Source organism: Pagrus pagrus, assembly GCF_965226575.1.
Source record: "Pagrus pagrus genome assembly, chromosome: 2".
Lineage (NCBI taxonomy): Eukaryota > Metazoa > Chordata > Actinopteri > Spariformes > Sparidae > Pagrus > Pagrus pagrus.
This window is the reverse complement of record NC_140186.1, coordinates 9,560,274-9,581,216: the sequence shown is the minus strand read 5'-3', so window position 1 is coordinate 9,581,216 and position 20,943 is coordinate 9,560,274. Positions and strand designations below refer to the sequence as shown.

Genomic DNA, 20,943 nt, shown 5'->3' with positions numbered 1-20,943 from the left:
ATCATTTAGCACCATCAGCAGGTCATTTCTGCTTTCACGTTACTGCTGACCTGTCAAATAGGTTTGGTCATGTGGTTATCTTCAGATTTACTGTTTGGACTGTCTCAGTAATGCACTTACTTTGCTGCCAAGAACTGTACAGTAAGATCATTTTCAAATAAATTACCTTTACTCCAATAAGTGCAATGTACACTTTGAGGGAAATTAATTTCATTTAAGATAAATGTATTCTTTTTTTTTTTTTTTTTTTTAAAGGGGCACTATGTAGTCATAGTCAAAGTCAGAATTTTCATATTTACAGTATTAATGAGGTAATAATACAAACTCAGACATGTTTATCTTTTCCATAACTGAATAAACAAGCTGTTCTCAGAGGAAAATAAGGTCCCCAGGACACTGTTTGAAGCTAGAAAGGTGGCAGAGTCCGCCACATAACAAAATCAGTCAATGAAGATCTTTCTCTTCTGATTCGAATTTCTTCCCCAAAACTACATACTGCACCTTTAAATACCCGACCGATCATTTTAAACAAAAAATAGGAAAAACAGTTTTACAAACACAGACAATAGTTGTAGATAACACAGATCAACGTGCACAAAAGAATAACAAGAGACAGATTTGTTTAGCAACTTCCAGCATCCTGGCCAGAGTCACCAAGGAAGGGGAGACAAAGATCCTCGACTACATGTCATGATCAGACCTCTGTGCCACCAGGACCAGGAAGTCACATCCATACCACATGTATGAACATGCTGTGTCTGATCCATACTGGGATGTGGAGTGGCTCATTAACAGCACTTTGCTGCCCTCTAGTGGATATTTTAAAGTAATCCATGTATTTTTTTTTTGGTAGTTTCGGTTTCGTTTCTCTGGTACTCTGAATGAGGGCATGTCGAGTTATATAAAGTAGTACAACTATGAAGAATTAGAATAATCACATGACTAGAAGGACTTCTGTATTCTGAACTTGGCAGATGCTGAAAGCAGCATGTGAATGGAGAACAGCCACATCTGCCTCTAAACCTTTAAACAAGACGCTGTCTGCACGCCTACGTGGAGTCTACAGACCTCAGCTCTCGAGACTTCTTCTCTTGGATTGTTCTACTTCTGCATTCTGACTGTTGGAGGGTTTTTTTAGGGAACCACAAGCCACAGGTGAGCGATTCTCTCAATTTCGCCTGCTAGGGGACAAATGTGATGCTATATTGAAAAGGCAAGAGCTGATCTTATGTATTTATGGGTCACACTTTATTTACACACAGCTCACAATCAGCCTCTTTTGTCTGTGTGTGCGTTATAAGTCTGTCACCTAATAGATGAACTACACAAATATAAAGTGATTATTGTTCATGTCTGATTTCTGATCCTGCATGAGGAGTGTTGTATTTCATGTACAGATAAAAAAGGTGCTGCATTGCAAACCGTGCAATCTATAGGAATCTATATGTAAACCTTTAAAATATAAAGTGTGGTTGAGTGGATTGGAGCACCTGGCATTTCAGGTTATTTCAGACTGGGCCTACCTGAATGGGTGTGACATCATGGACTGAAAGAAGTTTGTTCATGTCAACAGCAGCAGATATCAAGAAGTCAGACACACAACAAGAGGCCAGGAATCATGTTTGGTTTACAGTGGATACATCAGTAACAGCACAATACAATAAGACAGCACAGGGGGTACATCCTTATGCTCTTTCAAACTTATCAGAGGCTTTAAAGTTAAGTTACAGAATACATGCTGGTTTAAACATGTACAAATTATCCGTCAGGATCAATATAAATGCTGTATGCAATCGATGTAGTGAAACCCATCCATCCGAATAGTACCCGAGTACAAATCTTAAAGTATCTGATCATGCTGCTTTGGTGCTGATGCAGCAAGAAATCTGCAGATTAATCATCAAATAAATGTAGTGGAGTGAAAAGGGCAATATTTGCCTCCAAAATGTATTATAGTGGAAGTACAATGTAGCATAAAATGGAAATATTCAAGTACAATTACCTCAAAATTGTACTTTCATGCATGTCCATTCATTTCCTTGCACTATGTGTGTTTACAATTTTTTAGAAACACGTATAGACATTGTATGTTGTTAGTCATTGTTGCTTATGTTTTACCTGCTTGTATATACACCATAGTTAAATGTTTATTTGTACCTGTTTTTGCTCAGCTTGTTCTAATCTTGTTATATCTTCTAGAAACTTGTTTTACCTCTCCATATTAAATGTCTTGCACCTCTATAAGTAAATTTAAGGAGGGTTGAAGCAGCCGTTTAGAATATGATTAATGTCTTACTCTGTTATCTAGTTATTAAAACAGATTAAACTACACACATAAATTACAGACTGCCTGTACAGTAAGTCCAGTCTTGCAGGGCTCTTTACACATCTGTGGAAGAGCGATGCCTCCAGCCAGTCATTTCTCTGACTATGCCCGCATGTCAAAACCTTGCCTGTTTACACCATGCCTCCTTAGCCATGTCTGTTTATAATTAAACAGGCACTGGAAATGTTTGGTTGTCTTAAGTACTTGAACACACTGATTCAAGTCTATTTTGTAGGATTAGAGTCTGAATATCATTTAAACCTCCCAATAGGCTCCTTCTGCTGCCGAAACAGTTAAATCTTCAGTGGATATGCAGATGTAGAAGTGAAACCAGAGCTTCGCGTTTCCCGTTTCCTTATTTCCTCGCGTTGTCTCTGTAGTGCCTGGGTCATAAGCTACCGCTGAAACTCTTGTCTGCGTTCCTGAAGAGACAAGAGGCTGAGGTGCTGGGAGTAAATGCCCTCTGTTTGAAGTCTAGATGCAACAAATAGCCTAATATGCAAAGGCAAAATCTGGTAAGAACTCCACAGGCACATTAACTAGACTTACAGTGTGAGTGTGTGTGTGTGTAATGTAGAGATGACACTTTCTGCTATGATACAAGTTGATACTCACGTTCGCATACTTCGATAGTTAAAATAAAATATAAGCATTTGGAACAGATGTTTCTGTAGACAGCATTCAAAGTCATTTTATATGTTGTAATGTCGGAAATGGGCCAATTATATATTTTTTCCTTCATTGATTCTGTATTACCAATAGATCAAATGACTATGTGTAATGTGAAAGATGTAGATGTAGAATAATAACCTGGCCCGTCTCAGTTCCCCTCAGCTATATGTAGTGTTGTAGCCTCATTGATAGCACTGTTCTGGCCCACCTCTTAAAGGGACAAGTCACCCCAAAACCAAAAATATGTATTTTCCCTCATTCCTGGAATGCTTTTTATCTTTTTAGACTGTTTTGATTGATGGAGATATCGATGTAGCTCTGTTTCTGCCCGATGTATAAACAGTTATCTGTTTGCTCATGTTTGCCTAACTAGTTTTCCCCACAAAAATCTAAATCAGTTAATGTAGGTTTAAGGTTTATTCTGTCTGTCTTTTTTAAAGGTTTTCAAAATGATGCGTGCCCCTCGTTACACTCTCCTCCTTGCACTGATCATCGTATATTACATTACGATGGGACCGTCCAACTGTGTGGCCGCCCAGAAGAAGACCTCCTGCTTTGTTCAAGACGGCAGAGCCGACTGCAGCCACCTCAGCCTCAGCGAGGTCCCTCCAAACCTCCCTGGGAACCTCACCAGCCTGGACATGTCTCACAACAGATTGGGGGGGATTCCCCCTGCGTCATTGACCCCGTACGCAGGCCTCCTCCACCTTGATGTCAGCTACAACAGTATCACCAAGCTGGACGGGGGGTTGTGCCAGACACTTCCTCTGCTGCAGACACTGAACATGAAACACAATCAAGTGCTTTATCTAAAGAAGGAGGATTTGAGCAGCTGCACCAGTCTAACAGAGTTGAATTTGGCGAGTAATAGGCTGAGACTGCAAGGAGAGCCCTTCTCTGCACTACAGGTATGATGCTCACAGTCATCAGATGGGTGTTTAATAGCTGGAGAGAAACTGATGAAAAGCCTCATGGGCAAGGATGGTGATGACAGAAATCGTACAATGACATGACAGTGAATAAGAAAAAAAAAACTTGCCAAGCTAACTAACTACCTGCTGGCTCCAGCTTCATATTTAAAAGTACTCCAAAGAACTTTTAACTGGCTATGACACAGTTTATTTCAATATTGATGTGAGACAATTCTATATAGTTATTCTTAATGTGGATGTTGGATTTTCAAAAATTAAAACAATCTTTCATGGCGGAGTGCTGAGGAGTCTGACAGCCTGAGGAAAAAAGCTGCTCTGTAGTCTGGTGAAGTCTTATGAAGACAAAACATTACTAGGGAACAAAATTACTAATAAAGGGGCTCTGTTGAGCTTCTGCGTTGTGCTGGTAGCCTGTTATTTATCTTAGCGGACTCCATATCTAAACCAACATTAGCTACTGTCGCTCTCAGTTAGCAGAGGCATTCAAGAACGTTCTTAACATCACATCCTCCAAATCCGACCCGAGTCCTTCACAAAGAAATCCCCAGTCTGCTGCTCACATATAGCCAATATGAAAGTGTTTATTACATGTAAATTGTTAAAAATTGTTCTATAGAGCCCCTTAAAGTGCAAACAAATCTGTTTGATGGAGGCTTAGCTGTCAACTTGGTGAGTGAGCGGCACTAAAACAACGTTTCCTGTGTTTCACAATCGTCATATTACAAATATTTATTACTTCTGCTATTCATCCTGCAGACTGCTGTTAAAAATAGAGACAGCATTACAAATGTGTTGCGTCTTTCTTTCACTCACTTCCAAAACAAATGTACACACTAGCCAGAGGAAGATCGTTATGAATGGTGGCGATGGTGCTCGTACAGCCTTTGTCCACAGGGGCCGCCAGAATCAACAAAAACTAAGTTCCTTGTAGCTGCTTTAATTTACAGACATGAGACTGGTATCAGTCGAATAGAGCTGTTTTGAGTTAAAGTAAAGATTCCTTTGTTTACACCACAGTTTATGTAATAGCTCACCTATTGTGTAAATTTAAATAAACATTGAAAGGAAAAACTGAAATCAGTAAAGAGGCAAAGAATCACTGCACAAGGACAGCACTGATTATGATACAGGTTCATTAATTTATGAGGAGGCTTAACTCTAAATTAAATAATAGAGGCCTTGAGTTTGCTATTAAATGAGTGTAGGTGCAGCTCAAACAATAGACTGCGGATGAGAGATCTGCTGTGGTCGTAAATGGCGGTCATGTCTGAAATGCGGTGGAGCATGGCAATAAGAGCTTTATACACCAGAAGTAGGGAGTGTGTTGGTTTTGGGGCTTATATCGTTTGCCTTTAATGCATTGTTAAAATAACACTTTCTTTTGTTCTTCTTCTCCTTTCATAATTCCCAGAGTCTGACATTTCTCGATGTTTCCCTAAACAAACTGAAGTCAGCCAAGCTTGGCTCTCAGCCGCAGCTGCCCAACCTGGTGAACCTCAGTCTGGCGCTGAATGACTTCACCACTCTGACGAAAGATGACTTTTCCTTCCTTAACCAATCCTCCTTTCTACAAGTCCTCAACCTGTCGTCTGTGTCTTTAAAAACGGTAAGAATCTTACCTACAAATGGGAAATGAAATTATGTTGGTGTTGAATTGAAACTGTAGCAGACAGTAGAGTTATTAAAACACCTAATTTCAGTTCTCTTTATGTTTTGTTGCAGTTGGAGCCTGGCTGCTTTAAGCCCATTTCAAGACTACGTACTTTAATCATGGATGGGAGCAAGACGGGCACTCTGATCATTGCTAAACTCTGCTCACAGCTGTCGGGGACGGCCATTGATGTCCTGTCTCTTCGGAACATGAGGCTGGTCACACTCACGAACACCACCTTTACAGGGCTACAGAAAACAAATCTAACCGTTCTGGATCTGTCTAGTAATGGCATGGGCAAAATTGAAAAAGGCTCATTTAAGTGGCTATCTACGCTTCAGTCTCTGATTTTGGCGGACAACAACATCAAGCATCTTACCAAGGACATATTTCAAGGCCTCACAAGTTTGAAAAGACTCAATTTGACAAAAGCTCTGGTAAAAAGTCACACATCTGCTGTCCCGATTATCGACGATTACTCCTTCCAACCATTAACTGCCCTTGAAACTTTAATATTACAGAGAACTGCAGTTCGTGAAATCACTGAGAACGCATTCACAGGCTTGACTAGTCTGAAAGAACTGGATATGAGCTGGAGTAGTTATACTGCTCTCAAAAACATCACCAACAAGACCTTCGTCTCACTCGCCGGATCTCCTCTCAGAAAGCTGAATCTGATAGGAACAGCTATGACACAGATTAACCCTGGATGCTTCTCCGTTTTCAGGAACCTCACCACTCTTCTTCTCGATCACAACTACATCAAGCAAACTCTCACCGGCAAGGAGTTTGAAGGCCTCGGCCAAGTTCAAGAGATTCACATGTCCTACAACTTTCAGAAAGTCAATCTGAGCTCCACCTCGTTTGTTAACGTGCCCAATCTCAGGGTCCTGACTTTGGGGAAAAGTCTTATAGCCACGGCCTTGGACCGGGATCCCTCTCCGTTCAGTCCCCTGTCCAACCTCACCTTCCTGGATCTCAGCAACAACAACATCGCGAACATCAGAGGGAATATGTTGGAGGGGCTCGTGAACCTGAAGGTGCTGAAGCTCCAACACAATAACTTAGCCCGTGTGTGGAAGAGTGCCAACCTAGGTGGGCCGGTGTTGTTTCTCAAAGGGGCACAGAAGTTGATGACCTTAATGATGGATAATAACGGGCTGGATGAGATCCCACCGGACGCTCTGAGAGGGCTGACCGAGCTCCGTGAGCTAAATCTGGCCAACAATCTCCTCAACAGTCTGAGGGACCCAATTTTCGATGATCTGAACTCACTGCGGGCTCTTTATTTTCAAAAGAATCTGATCACAACTGTGAGGCCCGAAGTGTTCAAAACTCCCATGAGCAACCTCAGCCTGCTTGACATGGGCAAAAATCCATTTGACTGCACGTGTGAGAGCATCCTGTGGTTCATGACGTGGTTGAATACCACAAATACGACCAGCGTGCCAGGCCTCAGGGAGCAGTATACGTGCAACACTCCACTAAGTTACTTCAACCGCTCCATCATGCATTTTGACGCCCTCTCTTGCAAAGACATGACCCCTTTTCAGGCTCTTTACATACTGAGCAGCACAGCTGTCCTCATGCTGATGGTAACTGCGCTTCTGGTGCGGTTCCACGGCTGGAGATTTGAGTTCTACTGGAACATAATGATCAATCGCACGTTGGGATTTAGTGACGCCTCGGTTGAAGAGGGCAGGGAGTTTAAGTACGATGCCTACGTCATACATGCAGAGCAAGACAGCGGCTGGGTGGATCGAAGGCTGGTCCCCTTAGAGGCTGGCAACTGCAGGTTTTGTTTGGAGGACCGAGATGCAGTGCCAGGCATGTCAGTGCTCGAATCCATTGTGGATAATATAAGAAGGTCTCGAAAGATCTTGTTTGTCGTCACTCAAACTCTTCTGAGAGATCCCTGGTGTAGACGGTAAATAAAAAAACACACTGAGCGATTTTTACATTATTGTCATGGCTGGGTTTTTTAGTTCTGCTATTTCCTGTTTTATTTTGTAAGTTCTCTCCTCGTGTCATGTTTTTGCTTTAAACTTCCTGTATTTGTCTTTTTCCCGCCTTTTACCTTCCTGTTACCTTGTGTTTCACTTGTAAATAAGTCACTTTGTTTGTAAGCCTTTGTTTTTCCTTTACTCTGTGTCAGTTAGTCTGTTTTTGTCCTGGTGTCGCTTCGTCTGCCTTTGTGCCTTTCGTCCAGCCTTTGTTTCTCATGTGTCCCGTGTCTTTCTCATGTGTTCTAAGTTTTGTACACTTTTTTCTTGGGCTCTCTTCAGCCTGGTTTTGTTGTCTGCCTTTTTGTCGCCTGCTTATTCATTGCCTTTTGGATTTCAGCTTTGTCAATGAAGCTCGCCTTTTGTTTTTCAACCTGCTGCTTCTGTGTCTGCAATTGGTTCCTCATCTTTTTGCAATGTTGAACCCAACTGAAAATCAAAATATGGGATTTGTAGTATGTTTTGTCTGGGTTAGACAAAGAGGTGTTTGAAAGGAAGCCCTGTGAGGCAAGTGAGAAAAAAATTCTGGTGATCCATTTTCAATTATTATTATCATTTTTTTAGTTTTGACAAAAAAAAAAGTTTTTGTTTTTGTAGTATTTATTTTGGCCACAAGAGGCTGACGTGCACCACTGCTACATGCTCTAATTAGCGCTAAAGGCATTTAAGTTTTCTTCCAAATGAGTTTAAATATTTCCAAAAACCTTAAAACACAAGACATGATTTAGTCTGGCTTTTATGAAGTGTTTTATAATTTTCTGCTTTTAAAGTTTATATTATTTTAATTCATTTGTTTGTTTGTTTTTTATCATTTTTTGTGAAGTGTCTTACAATTTTATTTGTATCATTATTTTTATTGCTTGTATTGTTATTCATTCTTTATCTTTTATTATTTAACTACCCGTTTTATTGCCATCTTTTGGTGCATTAGTCTAAATCCATTTTTGCTTTGCTAATGTCCCATGTTTTTCCAACCACTTGTATAGCACTGTTTGAAAGATGCTTTATAAATAAAGTTAGATTGATTGATGACAGTAATGTGAATATAACTGCATAACTTTTTCCACTTGTTGTTTTCACAGATAAAAACCAGAAGGTTAAAAATAAAAAATAAATACAAATGGATCACCTGAATATTTTCCTCTCAGGGCTTCCACATACTTGTGCTAAAATGAGTTCTCAAAATTGTCTCTCTGTCCCTTTACCTTTCCAGATTCACGGCCCATCATGCACTTCACCAGGTCATTGAAGCCAGCAGAGACTCCGTGGTTCTGGTCTTCCTGCAGGACGTTCACGACTACAGGTTATCTCAGTCTCTCTTCCTCCGCAGGGGCATGTTGCGTCCATGCTGCGTCCTGGACTGGCCTGTCCACAAGGAGAGGATACCGGCCTTTCACCAGAAGCTCCTCATAGCACTTGGCATGACCAATCGATTTCAGGAGTGACTGTACTCCATCGGTAGTAATAAGATTTACCAAAAAAATTTCAATTATTGCTAATTGCCACCAGTTGCTGATTATTTTGTCCTCTGTGTGAATGTTGTGCTCATGTATGCACTGTAAACTGTACAGACATGTTGTGTTAAATTGCATTGCAGCTTTACATCAACAAAAAAAATGTGTTTTGGTTGTATTAATTTGCCGGTTCAAGTACTGTAACAGCTCTGAGGTGCAAAATCACTAAATTCTCTGGTGTTGCTTTTTTTTCTCTGCTGAAGAGTTACATTTTGATAAGTCATCATTAACTGTATATGTAACGTAAAGAATAAAAAATAAAAAAACATTTTGTATTAATGTAACTCAAAGAAGTTATTTGGAGTCATATATCTCAGTCTTGGCGTGTGATGGCACAACACACATTTTTAAACAGTAGTTTAGCTGAAAAAGTATTTTTATTCACTATTTCTTAACGATGCAGTGATCAGTTTGAAAATAAATCTTTTCTGTGAGAACAGAGGAGGAATCTGTAGACATCTAGTGGTCGTAGTCAGAAACTGCACCATTTTATGTGCTTTAACTGCCAAATAAATCTTATACTACTGATCTAACCATGAGCACGGTACCAAGGAGAATATTGTTGCTATTTAATGTGGTAGTGGTTGTCAGATATGTTCTGAGTAGAATTGGTAGGATTACAGACAATTGACACAATCCACAGATACAAAGCAGGAACTTAAAATTAAGACATATTCATTTGAGAAGCTTGCAGGATGTTGATTCCTCTTTACTGTATATTATGAATTCAAAGCCAGTTAAATATCCTACAGCTGCAATTTCTTTACAAGATTTTGAATATTATTGAGGAACCTGTTGTCTTGTAAAATTCAAACATCTTAATGTGCTTAAAGCCAGACAAAAAGCAGCCATTTGAGTTTAGCAAAATAAGTGATTTTAGAAAAACAGACATAATCTACTTACCCTTATGTTGGCGGAGAGGCTTCTGAAGGTTTGTAGTCTTGACAAGTATGTCTAAAGCTTCAGTGTGCAAGCTTTCTCTTAAACGAGTGAAGCAGATGGGGACTTTTTGAAATTAAACCGCAAACAAAAAACAAAAAAAACCCAGAAGGATATTGGGGCTTCCAGGGACTCAGACCAAGCTGGATGAGACACACATACTGTAGACACACAGCACATACACACAAGGTTAAAATATTTACAGCCAGGCAGTCGTGGCTGCTAATAAATACAAATAATAAGTACATGACCTCAGTATCCTCATTCTACCTCTGGCCCTGATTTTTGTTTTTTTATTCTTTGTTGTCACAGAGATATTGATTCAACAGATTCATATCAAGGAACCACAAACAACATAGTTGCTCAAACTAAAGTTGTTACACTTATTTGACCTACTTTTATAATATCCTCTCCTGTGAATAAAGTAATATCCCGAATATTGTTTACATTCATTTTACAACAGTGAAATCCTGTTTTAATCACAAATGATAACTGCTGCTAAGATAAGGTTGTTATTCAGCCAATCAGGTTTGATGTCATATGAGAGGACGTTGAACATGCACGCGAGAATAAATAGGACAAAGGCCTTGGTCAGGGCTAGTCAGCTATTGTGAGGTAAATCATTAACACCAGATTATATAATTTGTGCATACCATTTACAGGTCAATGGCTCTTTTTTCAATGTCAGTTTTTCATGTTTATCTATCTCCCATGTTATTGCTATTCCTTCCCTCTGCAGCATTTTATAACATGCTCATGAGCAATAAATGATAATGAATACACCGGGACCCCTTGACCCAGTTGACTGTCGGTGGATTGACAGCAGAGAAAAGGAGGAGCAAAAGCAGGGAAGGCAAGTCATTCCTTTAAAGTGAAGGCACAAGAGGACAACCCAGCCACTGCTGCTTCAACACACACACACACACACACACACACACACACACACACACACACACACACTGTGCATGCACACAGCAGAAAAGATGGCAGTTTTATTTGGAAGTTACTCGCTACCTTTATTTGCAGTGAGCGTCTTCATTGCTGCTCTGACCTACATCACCTACAAGCTGCTCAGCAGTTACCTGCACCAATGGTTTGAGATGAAGCCTATTCCAGGGGTGGAAGGAACGTATCCCTTCATTGGAAATGCGCTTTTGTTCAAAAACAATGCAGGAGGTAAGAGAGCAGCCAACATGCTGCGACAGGAGGCTGATTGTAAATAGACCACGAGGCACAACAGAACTCACGTGGTACAGTTTTGAATTGAATGACATAACTGATGAATTCATTTCATATTTAATGCTCCATAATGTATATTTCAATATTTTTTTGTAGATTTTTTCAGTCAAATTGTGGATTTCACCCGAGAGTTCTCTGATGTACCGCTGTTTAAAATCTGGGTTGGACCAGTTCCATTGGTGGTCCTGTTTCATGCTGAAACTGTTGAGGTAAAGTGACAGTTCGTGTACAGTACAACTGGTGTAGCCTGTCGCACACGACTTGTAAATTTGTCTTTGAAGCAACATCTGCAACACATTGTGACTCGGAGTAAAAAGTGTTTCATTTTGTTCTCATTCAAAAAAGGAAATAGCAGTCAGTTTGAGTCGACCTTAACCATTTATTCTGTATGTGACAACACTGTAGTATATCATTCCACTTATGCACACACTGCTGATAGACTACAGCCACTGTAGCTGCTGCATGAGTGCTACTGCTAGCCATTCCAGCTCTCCATTGGATGAGTCTTTCTTAAATTTTTTTCTCTGTAGACTGTCCTGACCAACCCCATTCATATGGAAAAAGCCTATGTATACAACTTCCTCCACCCTTGGCTTGGAACTGGTCTTCTTACCAGGTACCTGTGGTTCTACTCTGCACAATATAAAAGGATAAGTTCACCTCAAAATGAAAAATCAGTTATTATCTCATGCTGGTGGAAAGTCAGGGTCAAGTTTCGTAGTCCACAACACATTTCTGGAGCTTCAAAGTAAAACGGCATTGCAGCATTCACCTAAACAAACTTAAATAAACTTAAAAAAAAACAGCTGAAAACAAAAAATCGTAAACTGGCCCCACACAGCTTGTCCAAGATCCCCAAATTGATTCAAAGATGTTTTTTACACCCTTTTTTAAAGCTGAAATCATCACTTCGCAGCTAGCTAAGCTACAAGCTTGGCGTTTTAAAACAAGAACCTCTTCTTTTCATCAGCACTGGGCCTAAGTGGCGTCAGCGGAGAAAGATGCTGACTCCCACCTTCCACTTCTCCATCCTGACGGACTTCTTGGAAGTGATGAACGAGCAGGCCGAGATCCTGGTGGACAAGCTGGAGAAGCAGGCAGGGAAGGGTCCATTCAACTGCTTCAGTTACGTGACACTGTGTGCCCTGGACATTATCTGTGGTGAGTATATGTACACTGAATGCGTGCATGTATGAATGAATGATGATTAAAACATTTTAAATACCCAGAGAGTTTAAATTTTGAACACTTTCCCTTCAGAAACCGCAATGGGAAAGAAAGTGTACGCCCAGAGTAATTCTGAGTCTGAGTATGTTCAAAGCGTCTACAAGTGAGTTCTTTAAATGTTCTTTTCTATCTCACAAATACAGACGATAATGAGGGAAAAGGTATCTGGTGAATAATTTCATGTTCTTGTCTTCTTACGTAACTTCTTGCCTTTAGAATGAGTGACATTGTCAGCCGCAGACAGAGGACACCTTGGTTTTGGCCTGACTTTGTGTACAACTGCTTCGGAGAGGGCCAGGAGCACAACAAGACACTGAAGGTCCTACAGTCCTTTACGTACAAGGTAAGTAATGGAGCCAACAGTTGGAAATCAATGTTTCTTCAGTGTTTTTTTTTTTTATATTATATAAAAAAAAAACACTATTACAGAACAGGCAAGTTCAGGCAACACTTATACCCAATCTTTCATGTCTTCTCAGGTGATACGTGAAAGAGCAGAGAACATTTCCTACGTTGAATCGGACAGCGACTCTGATCGGGACACAAAGAAAAGACAAGCGTTCCTGGACATGCTGCTGAAGACCACATATGAGGATGGCAGTAAGATGAGCCATCAGGACATTCAGGAGGAGGTGGACACTTTTATGTTCGAGGTTGGTCGTCAGATTTACAGCTTACAGAAACATTCAAAGTTGCACTTCTGCAGCTGTACAATGTGTCATTGCAGCTGCACAGTGACAAACGTGCTTGCCACATGTCTGTGCACATCAGAATTATTTTTGACTGTGCAAGTGTCGTGTTTCAACTATAATCATCACACACACACAAGCTGGCTAGGACATTTTATCAATCACTGGTCCACTGAGACCAATCTTCCGCAAACTAATCTGAGTTATCATGAGTCTCGTGGGTGTACTCGTCATGAAAGATGACAAGAATGTTAAGTCGCAGCGGGTTGTCTATGCGAATGTTATTCTGATGTGATTCCTCAGTCAGAGACCGATGCCTGTTGTCATGCTCTTGCACATTGTAAGATTAACAAATCCAAGAAGCAAACCAAGAGTCAAACCACCAACCCTCTGACTGATTAACAGCCACTCTGACTGTTGAGCCACATGAAGCTTGTCTTAATTTCTTGCACATGTGCTGGGTGCTAGAGGATAAACGCTCTAAGTACCAAGTACTCAGCTTTGCAGCAGTAAGCACAATGTCTTATTTTACATTAATGTATGAAACTGCTCACATTAAATGTCCTTGAAGCTTCTTGTCGGCAGCATAAAGCCTGTATACTTCTATATTTATGACACTTATTATGAAAAAAAACATTAAATGTGTTGAAATGATATCTTCACATCGACCACATTTCGCCAAACATTGCAATATGTCTTTGAAGAAATACCCTCAAACTAATCATCTCTCTTTCAACCTATGAATGAACAAAACATCAACATGTTTCTAGCAAAAATCAACAAGTTGATGTTGTTGTGTCAATTAGAAATCAATGATAAGATCCAGGTTGGTGCTCACTGGCTGTTGTTAAAAAGCAAGTATATCTCAAGTCCACAATTTCTGATCAACTTTGGCTAGTGGCCCAGCACTCAGTGGCTGACAAAGTTAGAGACTAGCTGGTGAACATAGTGGAACTGTTAGCAGCAAAGGAGCCAGACATTTCCCTGAGGAGGTGGTGGAGACCAAAACAGAGCTAAAGGCAAAGTGAATATTACACTTAAAGTTGTTGGGTGGCCAGAAACTTTAAACCCAATCAGTTCTAATGTCGCTCCATGTGTTCCAGGTGTGTCCTGTAAGAAGGCAACCAATTGCTAACACATTCACTATAATGACTTTATGTTTAATTGTGTTTGCAGCTTTTTCTGCTGCCTCCGGGAGCCCCCCAAAAAAGAGAGAAAATTCAGTTAATGCAGCTTTAAAGCCTTTTAATAATGTGTTGTTTTTCTCTGTTTAACTGCCCTCATTATGCAGGGACATGATACTACAGCAGCCTCCATGAACTGGGTCCTGCATCTGCTGGGTTCCCACCCTGAGGCCCTCAGCAAAGTTCAACAAGAGCTTCAGGAGGTGTTCGGTAACAGTAACATGCCCTCACCCCGTCACCGCACACCTTCTCTCTTTCATGACATCATTTAGTTTCCCTGCCTGAAGGCCTTTTGACTCATCTTTGCTCACACTCATTTGTTCTTTACAAGTCAAGGGGAGCTTACACAAGGATAATAGCTGTGAAAATCCTTGCCAAAATACATAGAGAATAATTGAATTATTTTCACTGCTGTGTGGATTTACCGCGGCCTCCATGCATTTCTTCCATGACGTCGACGGCCTCAGAAGAGAACAGTTTGCACCGGTTTGTGAATATAACTTTGTCCTCATGCAAAGAAGCTTCCATGTCTTGATAATGATTACTGATTTATTGTCTATAGGTAGGAATGTAATTGGCCACGCCTATATAGTAAAGATCACTGCAGTACATACTCTGGACTCTTCAACTTATATCACCTCAAATTACAACTCATGGGGTGTATCGCTTAATACACCACAATTAAATGCTTATCTACTGTGGAAGGTGGGAAAGTAGAGAATATGTCAACAATATAGAAGTACAGTAGATGAGAGTGTAACAGCAAGACATCGGAGAAAAAGAGTCATCTGACAAGTAATGTACACTGTCTTCAGCACCGGTTAACATGAATGTGTTCTGCAAAGGTTCCTCCAACCGGCCCGTTAACACGGAGGACCTGAAGAAGCTCAAATACCTGGAGTGTGCGATCAAAGAGGCCCTGCGACTGTTTCCCTCTGTGCCTTTCTTCGCCCGCAACATTGGTGAAGACTGCCGTATCAGTGAGTTCCAGATGAATGATGACACCTGAATGAAACATTCATTTGTTGAGTACATATCCCCGCAAGGTGGTGGTAAACCAGGCTTCTTCTATTATTTTCATTTGAAAAATAGTTCCTCTGTCATGTAACATTTATTGTACAGTGTTGTCGCAGCAATGTCTCTTCAGATTGATTAGAAAGGGCCTCTCTGGATTGCGACATGTGGAGAAGAGTCAGTTTGATAATGGAGAGCCAAGTAAAGATGGCGTTCTGTGATTTAAAAGTAGCATAGTTGGGACAGCAGGAAGTTGAGAGCACATTCTTAAATTAGTTTATTTTATCGGCAATCAGACCAAAAAATCACCAATACGATAATCGGAAAAATGCTAAATATCTGCCTGACTATCGCCCAGGCCAATAATTGGTCTATCCTTTCTATACTTATGTAGGAACTTCTGATCCTAGTACCATTTTGCATCTTAACAGTACAATACAAAAGGTGCTTGCTTTCGGCCCATGGCCCACCATAAAGTTTCAGTTTTGTCCCTCCAAGGGAAAGAGTTTGGACACCCCTGATAAAGACCTCTGAAATCGGGCTTGTCACTCAAGTTTTTGAGGCTATCTGTCTCACTTTGCTTTGTGCTCCAAGACCTCATGTGATGACAAGGCAGTAAAAACTTTTCTTTCTGTAGATGGTTTCAAGGTGCCCAAGGGTGCTAATGCCATCGTCATTACCTACGCTCTCCACCGTGACCCGCGATACTTCCCCGAGCCAGAGGAGTTCAGGCCTGAGCGCTTTCTGCCTGAGAATTCAGTGGGACGGCCTCCGTATGCATACGTCCCCTTCTCCGCCGGACTCCGCAACTGCATAGGTAAGAGCGGGCAGGTTTCTCTTGTAGTTTGATACGTCTCCATGCACACTCCACTCACAACCAGACCTACTGCTGTGTGTCCTCCACTGTGATGCTCCTCAGGTCAGCGGTTTGCACTGATGGAAGAGAAGGTGGTGTTGGCGTCCGTTCTGCGTAACTTCAACGTTGAAGCTTGCCAGACACGTGAAGAGCTGCGGCCGGTCGGAGAGCTCATCCTGCGACCGGAGAAGGGCATCTGGATCAAATTGGAAAAGAGGAAACCCCAGACTTCATCAAACTAAAGCCACTCTAGTTGACAGGAGGTTTTCACCAAGAACATCTTCCGGCGTGGCCTTTATCTGCACACTTCTGATGGTGGTGCACACTGGGATGCTTTCTGAATACCCTTTGAGAGGTCAGGGAGAGTAGTGACCTGGTGTTTGGATTTGAGAAGGTTCTCATCATCGTAGACATCATAATTACAAGAATTAAGTCCTGTAAAAATAAATTGGGATTATTTTTTGTTAGTTTTAGGGAAATAGCTTCATGGCGCACTATTTCGGCCCTGTGTATCAACAACGCTGCACTATTTTTGTGCCTCAAGAATGTTTCAGAACAAAATAATTGTATGAATATGTTATTTTATTTTGATTAATATTAAAATGCAACAAATAGCTAAGCAATGACTGTATTTGGGAATGCAATGATTTATGAAATCCTTTTCAAAACTGCAGAGTAATTGTAATCACTTTCACTAAAATGAACACGTACTGTACATGGGACCATTCAGACACTCTACATCTGTTTCATGTTCCTTTTAGTGACCTATCTGAGACTATTAACAGGCAAAACTTACAATCCACGGGAAACAAGTATGAAAAAATCATGCTCGAAATGCTTCAGATGTTCTATTTTTCGATTATGTTTGACTGATTGTGTCTGATTTATGGATTAAAATGAAACTTTATACGCATTTTGTGGTATAAACTGATGATGAAATGCTCGAGCCCTCAAACCCTCAAAAGACCTCGTATGACATCTCCTATAGTTTGTTTGTTACTTTGCGTTTGGTGGTTCATCTTTTTTTCTTGTGTAAGTCCGTGAAGGACACTTTGAGTAACTGAGGGAGTGTGATGTTGATGACATACACTTTATCACAATGGGGCAGAAAGAAAACTCACAGAATCACAAACTCTGACAACAATCGACTACTATGGCTGATGTGTTGCTGTTCACATCCAGCAGATATAGAAACAACATTAACATCCAACTGTTGTTCTCCATGACAAGACGAGTGATCCAACACACTGGACTGTTGTAATAAATGATCCGAATCTAGAGCTTTGCTTTCTTTCCAGGCAGGTGCTTTAAAATATGTTTGTCAAAGCATGTTTGTCAGAAAACAGCTCATGTTTTTATTTGGGCAAGCCATAGAACCAAAACAATTGGCTAAAACAGGCTAAACGTGATGTTGACCTTGAGTTCTCGGCAGCCCAAGTCAGACTTTCTCATTATACTGGCATTTGATTCAGTCTTTATAAAACAAATATGTTGTTTTGAGGGAAGTTCAGGATACAAGTTTTCGAGACATTACATTTTTGCTTGTAGTCATCACCTGCATGACATCTGACAGACTGTTACACACCTGGGATTTGCATTTATGACAGTGGTGTTACACTCAGAGAAATTCTACATAATGTTGCTTTAAAGGTCCAGTGTGTGTAGGATTTAAAAGGATCTATTGGGGGACATGGATCATAATATCAATAACTATAACTACTATATTTTAATTATCTATAGATTAACTGTTGGTTACTGATGGTTGTTATAAAGTGTTGCCAACTGTTTCAGTGTCCGCTAAAGGAAAAAACCTCACATCTGACTGTGAACACTGTCAAATATTCCCTCAGTACTTCAGAAAACCTTTTTGCTAAAACTCCCGACCTCGCATCACCCTGCAGGCTGGAACTCTTATGAGAACACATTCAGGGTTTATGATTATTATGAGCAAAACTCTTCACTCCCTGACTCACATTGAGGTCAGAAGGATCCAGTGTAACAAAGTAGTAATCATAGCATGACACAGTTACAAATGACCCCATCCATAATGTCACAAGATGATTTAGCTGGCGTGCCTGCAAGGGTCATTGCCTAACACCAAAATGACATGACTGATGATGAATTGCATGCTCTTTTTCGATGCTATAATTTGAATTATTGAACACAATCAATGGCTGGATAGAGCTGAGGCGTCTGAGCTCCAAATGAAGTGGGAAGAGTTCATTTATCTGAGGATTTCGAATAAAAGGCTCCGATAAAAGAGCTTCAGATCAGATCCGGTGGCTGCAGTAGGTGGATTGCATCAGACGCATTTTCCATTCATCTGTTTTAGTTGCAAATCTACAAACTGTTCATAAATAATTCATGATGGATGTCACTTAGAATGTATTAATGGCAGTTACAGAGACCGATTTCCCCTTTGCTCGGCATGTCGGTTTTGTTGGTCAACTTGTTCATTTTTTTAAGCACAAAAAAAAAACAACTTCAAACGGGAAAAGCAGAGCGTGCACTGGACCGACCCCATTAGTCTGCTGAAGGTCCCTCAACTCCACCACGCCTGGCGGTTTTGTTTTACGGTGCATTGCAGTTATGTAATCATTTTCAATAACATTTTAGTTACTTCTTGCAGCAACAATTGAAAGCTCCCTGGGCACAGTGGTGGCAGCTCTGCAGTTACACAAGGAAGACAGAATACTAACTCATGAAGATAATTGTTTAACATGGCATTAAGGAGATCATTTGAAAAGGAACGTTTGCAAAGGCCCGACAGGAGCCTGGTCAAAGTCCTTCACAGGCAGGTATATCCAGGACAACCCCTTCAATCCTGGATATAAGAATTTCTTCTAAATTGAATATTTTTCTATGGTAGTTTTATTTATTTATTTTTTTAAATTTTGGCAACACTTTGTATGAAGTCCATGTTTATAATGCATTATAGGGCATTATGAACATACCCATCATACCATATCTAGTGCCTTATTATCATAGTATATGTTAGTGCTGTTAAATTTTAACAGAGACACCATTCACCCTGTTACAAGACACTGTACCATCAAAATGATTTAGAAGGTGTTATTTTGAAGGTAAAAAAATATACATAATGTTGCTTTAAAGCACCCAGTTGTCATTTACAGTAACTTATAATCACATTATAATGTGTCTACTATCATACACTATCATCTGTGAGCAACTAGTTTGAAGTATTGATACTTGACCTTATACATCATAGATTATTGCTATAAAGCATTCTGAATATTTCTGATTGCTTACGCACACTTTAAGGCATTATAAGTATGTCTTCAAAGAATTAAAGACATTGGCATCATAATGAGTTATAATTGTTTATAATTAAGATTATACAGTACTATAGTTGCATTATAATGCATTATACGTATATGCATAATGTGTAATGATGCATTATAGAAAGTGTTAACTATTTTTTAAATTTCATTTCCTGTCCTAAAGTTTCTCTCCATGATGGAATAAAGGCTTTTTTCAAACATTGTTATCTTTCCTCCTCTACTCAGTTTATATAAGCAGTTCTTATTTTTCACTGAGCCTAAAGGATGTTGCCATCTGCCTTCTAAAAACCCACTATGTGTAACTTTAAAATGTAAGCTGCACCTCAGGTCCACATTCCCAGGGGTAAAAATACTGAGGCCATGACCTCGGTGTAGTTATGGCTCTGCACATATTCAATGTGACAAGGAGTCGCAACTACAGGCAATGCTCAGTTTTGAGGAGTCTCAAGCGAAAAAGTTTAGAAATGACTGCACTAGAGGGGGCAAGAACAGACACTCGCAGATGTTGCAATTTTAACAAGTACAGATTTCTGTTATGAAAGTTTTGCTGTTGCTTTTCTTGCTGAAAATATACTGTGTTGTACTCCTGTTAAGACAATCTGTCAGACATGTCTGAGAGACGATGAAATAACAATAAAAACAACATGAAAGGCTTCAATAAGACTTTAATGTCAGCGAGTTTCACCGGAGACACACTCGCGCCCTTGGGCTCTGTGATGAAATGAAATGAAACCACTTTGAGGCGCAGAAACGATGATAGATTTCCCATTTCACTTCCAAAATTGAAATTTTGTCGAACGGCTTATGAAATATGGAGGATCCAAAGAGAAAGAAATAAACCATCTGCTCACAGGACACAATACGGTCTCTGGCACACGAGAGGGTAAGTAGCAGCAGATTATAAAATGACCATCATTAAACCGTCCTGCTTTTAAATGAGCCGCAGTTCACAATGATGCCCAGAGAGAGGCAGCAGTGTATGCTTTTCTAAATGTGTGCAAGGAGAAGATAAGCAGGAGTTTGATGTGTGCTGTACAGTGTGTGTGTGTGTGTGTCAGACAGTGAGTGAGGGGGATGGAGGAACAGCACAAACAGCAGAATGTATCTACAGTTTTTTCCTGTCTCAGTGCCCGGCAGCCTCATGGTGATGTGAGTGACAGCTGCATTCAGCATGTGTACAGTTTATAGCCTGTGAGTCTCAGATTTTCAGTGTTCTGACACTTGAATGACACATGATAAATGTGCAATGTCCCTTTAAAAATGGTTAATAAACACGTGTCCGACGCTGTTGCTCGGATGTTTACTACAGGCGGTGCAGATGATCTCATCCTGTTATGAGACAAATCTCTCTCCAAATCCAACTTAAACTCGACTGACAGCGATTTACGTTTGACA

General features: G+C 40.4%; 2 protein-coding genes across 3 annotated transcripts; both read left to right on the top strand.

Annotated features, from left to right (window-relative positions):
- Nucleotides 1-925: 925 nt before the first annotated feature.
- On the top strand, nucleotides 926-9,341 carry tlr3 (toll-like receptor 3). 2 transcript variants are annotated; one of them, XM_084368378.1, is made up of 5 exons: nucleotides 926-1,155; nucleotides 3,439-3,906; nucleotides 5,342-5,536; nucleotides 5,653-7,508; nucleotides 8,798-9,341. In XM_084368378.1, the coding sequence occupies exons 2-5, from the start codon at nucleotides 3,448-3,450 to the stop codon at nucleotides 9,027-9,029; spliced, it is 2,742 nt and encodes a 913-aa protein (XP_084224504.1). In that variant the 5' UTR covers nucleotides 926-1,155; nucleotides 3,439-3,447; the 3' UTR covers nucleotides 9,030-9,341. The 2 variants fall into 2 exon arrangements, with proteins under 2 accessions (XP_084224504.1, XP_084224503.1); XM_084368377.1 differs by lacking the exon at nucleotides 926-1,155 and adding an exon at nucleotides 2,755-2,841.
- A 1,679-nt stretch (nucleotides 9,342-11,020) lies between these two features.
- cyp4v2a (cytochrome P450, family 4, subfamily V, member 2a) lies at nucleotides 11,021-16,488 on the top strand (the record flags this gene model as incomplete). Its single annotated transcript, XM_084370478.1, has 11 exons — nucleotides 11,021-11,213; nucleotides 11,373-11,485; nucleotides 11,807-11,892; nucleotides 12,247-12,437; nucleotides 12,537-12,606; nucleotides 12,720-12,846; nucleotides 12,983-13,156; nucleotides 14,484-14,586; nucleotides 15,222-15,356; nucleotides 16,028-16,207; nucleotides 16,310-16,488. 11 exons carry the CDS (start codon nucleotides 11,021-11,023, stop codon nucleotides 16,486-16,488), a joined length of 1,551 nt encoding a protein of 516 aa, XP_084226604.1.
- Nucleotides 16,489-20,943: the final 4,455 nt, after the last annotated feature.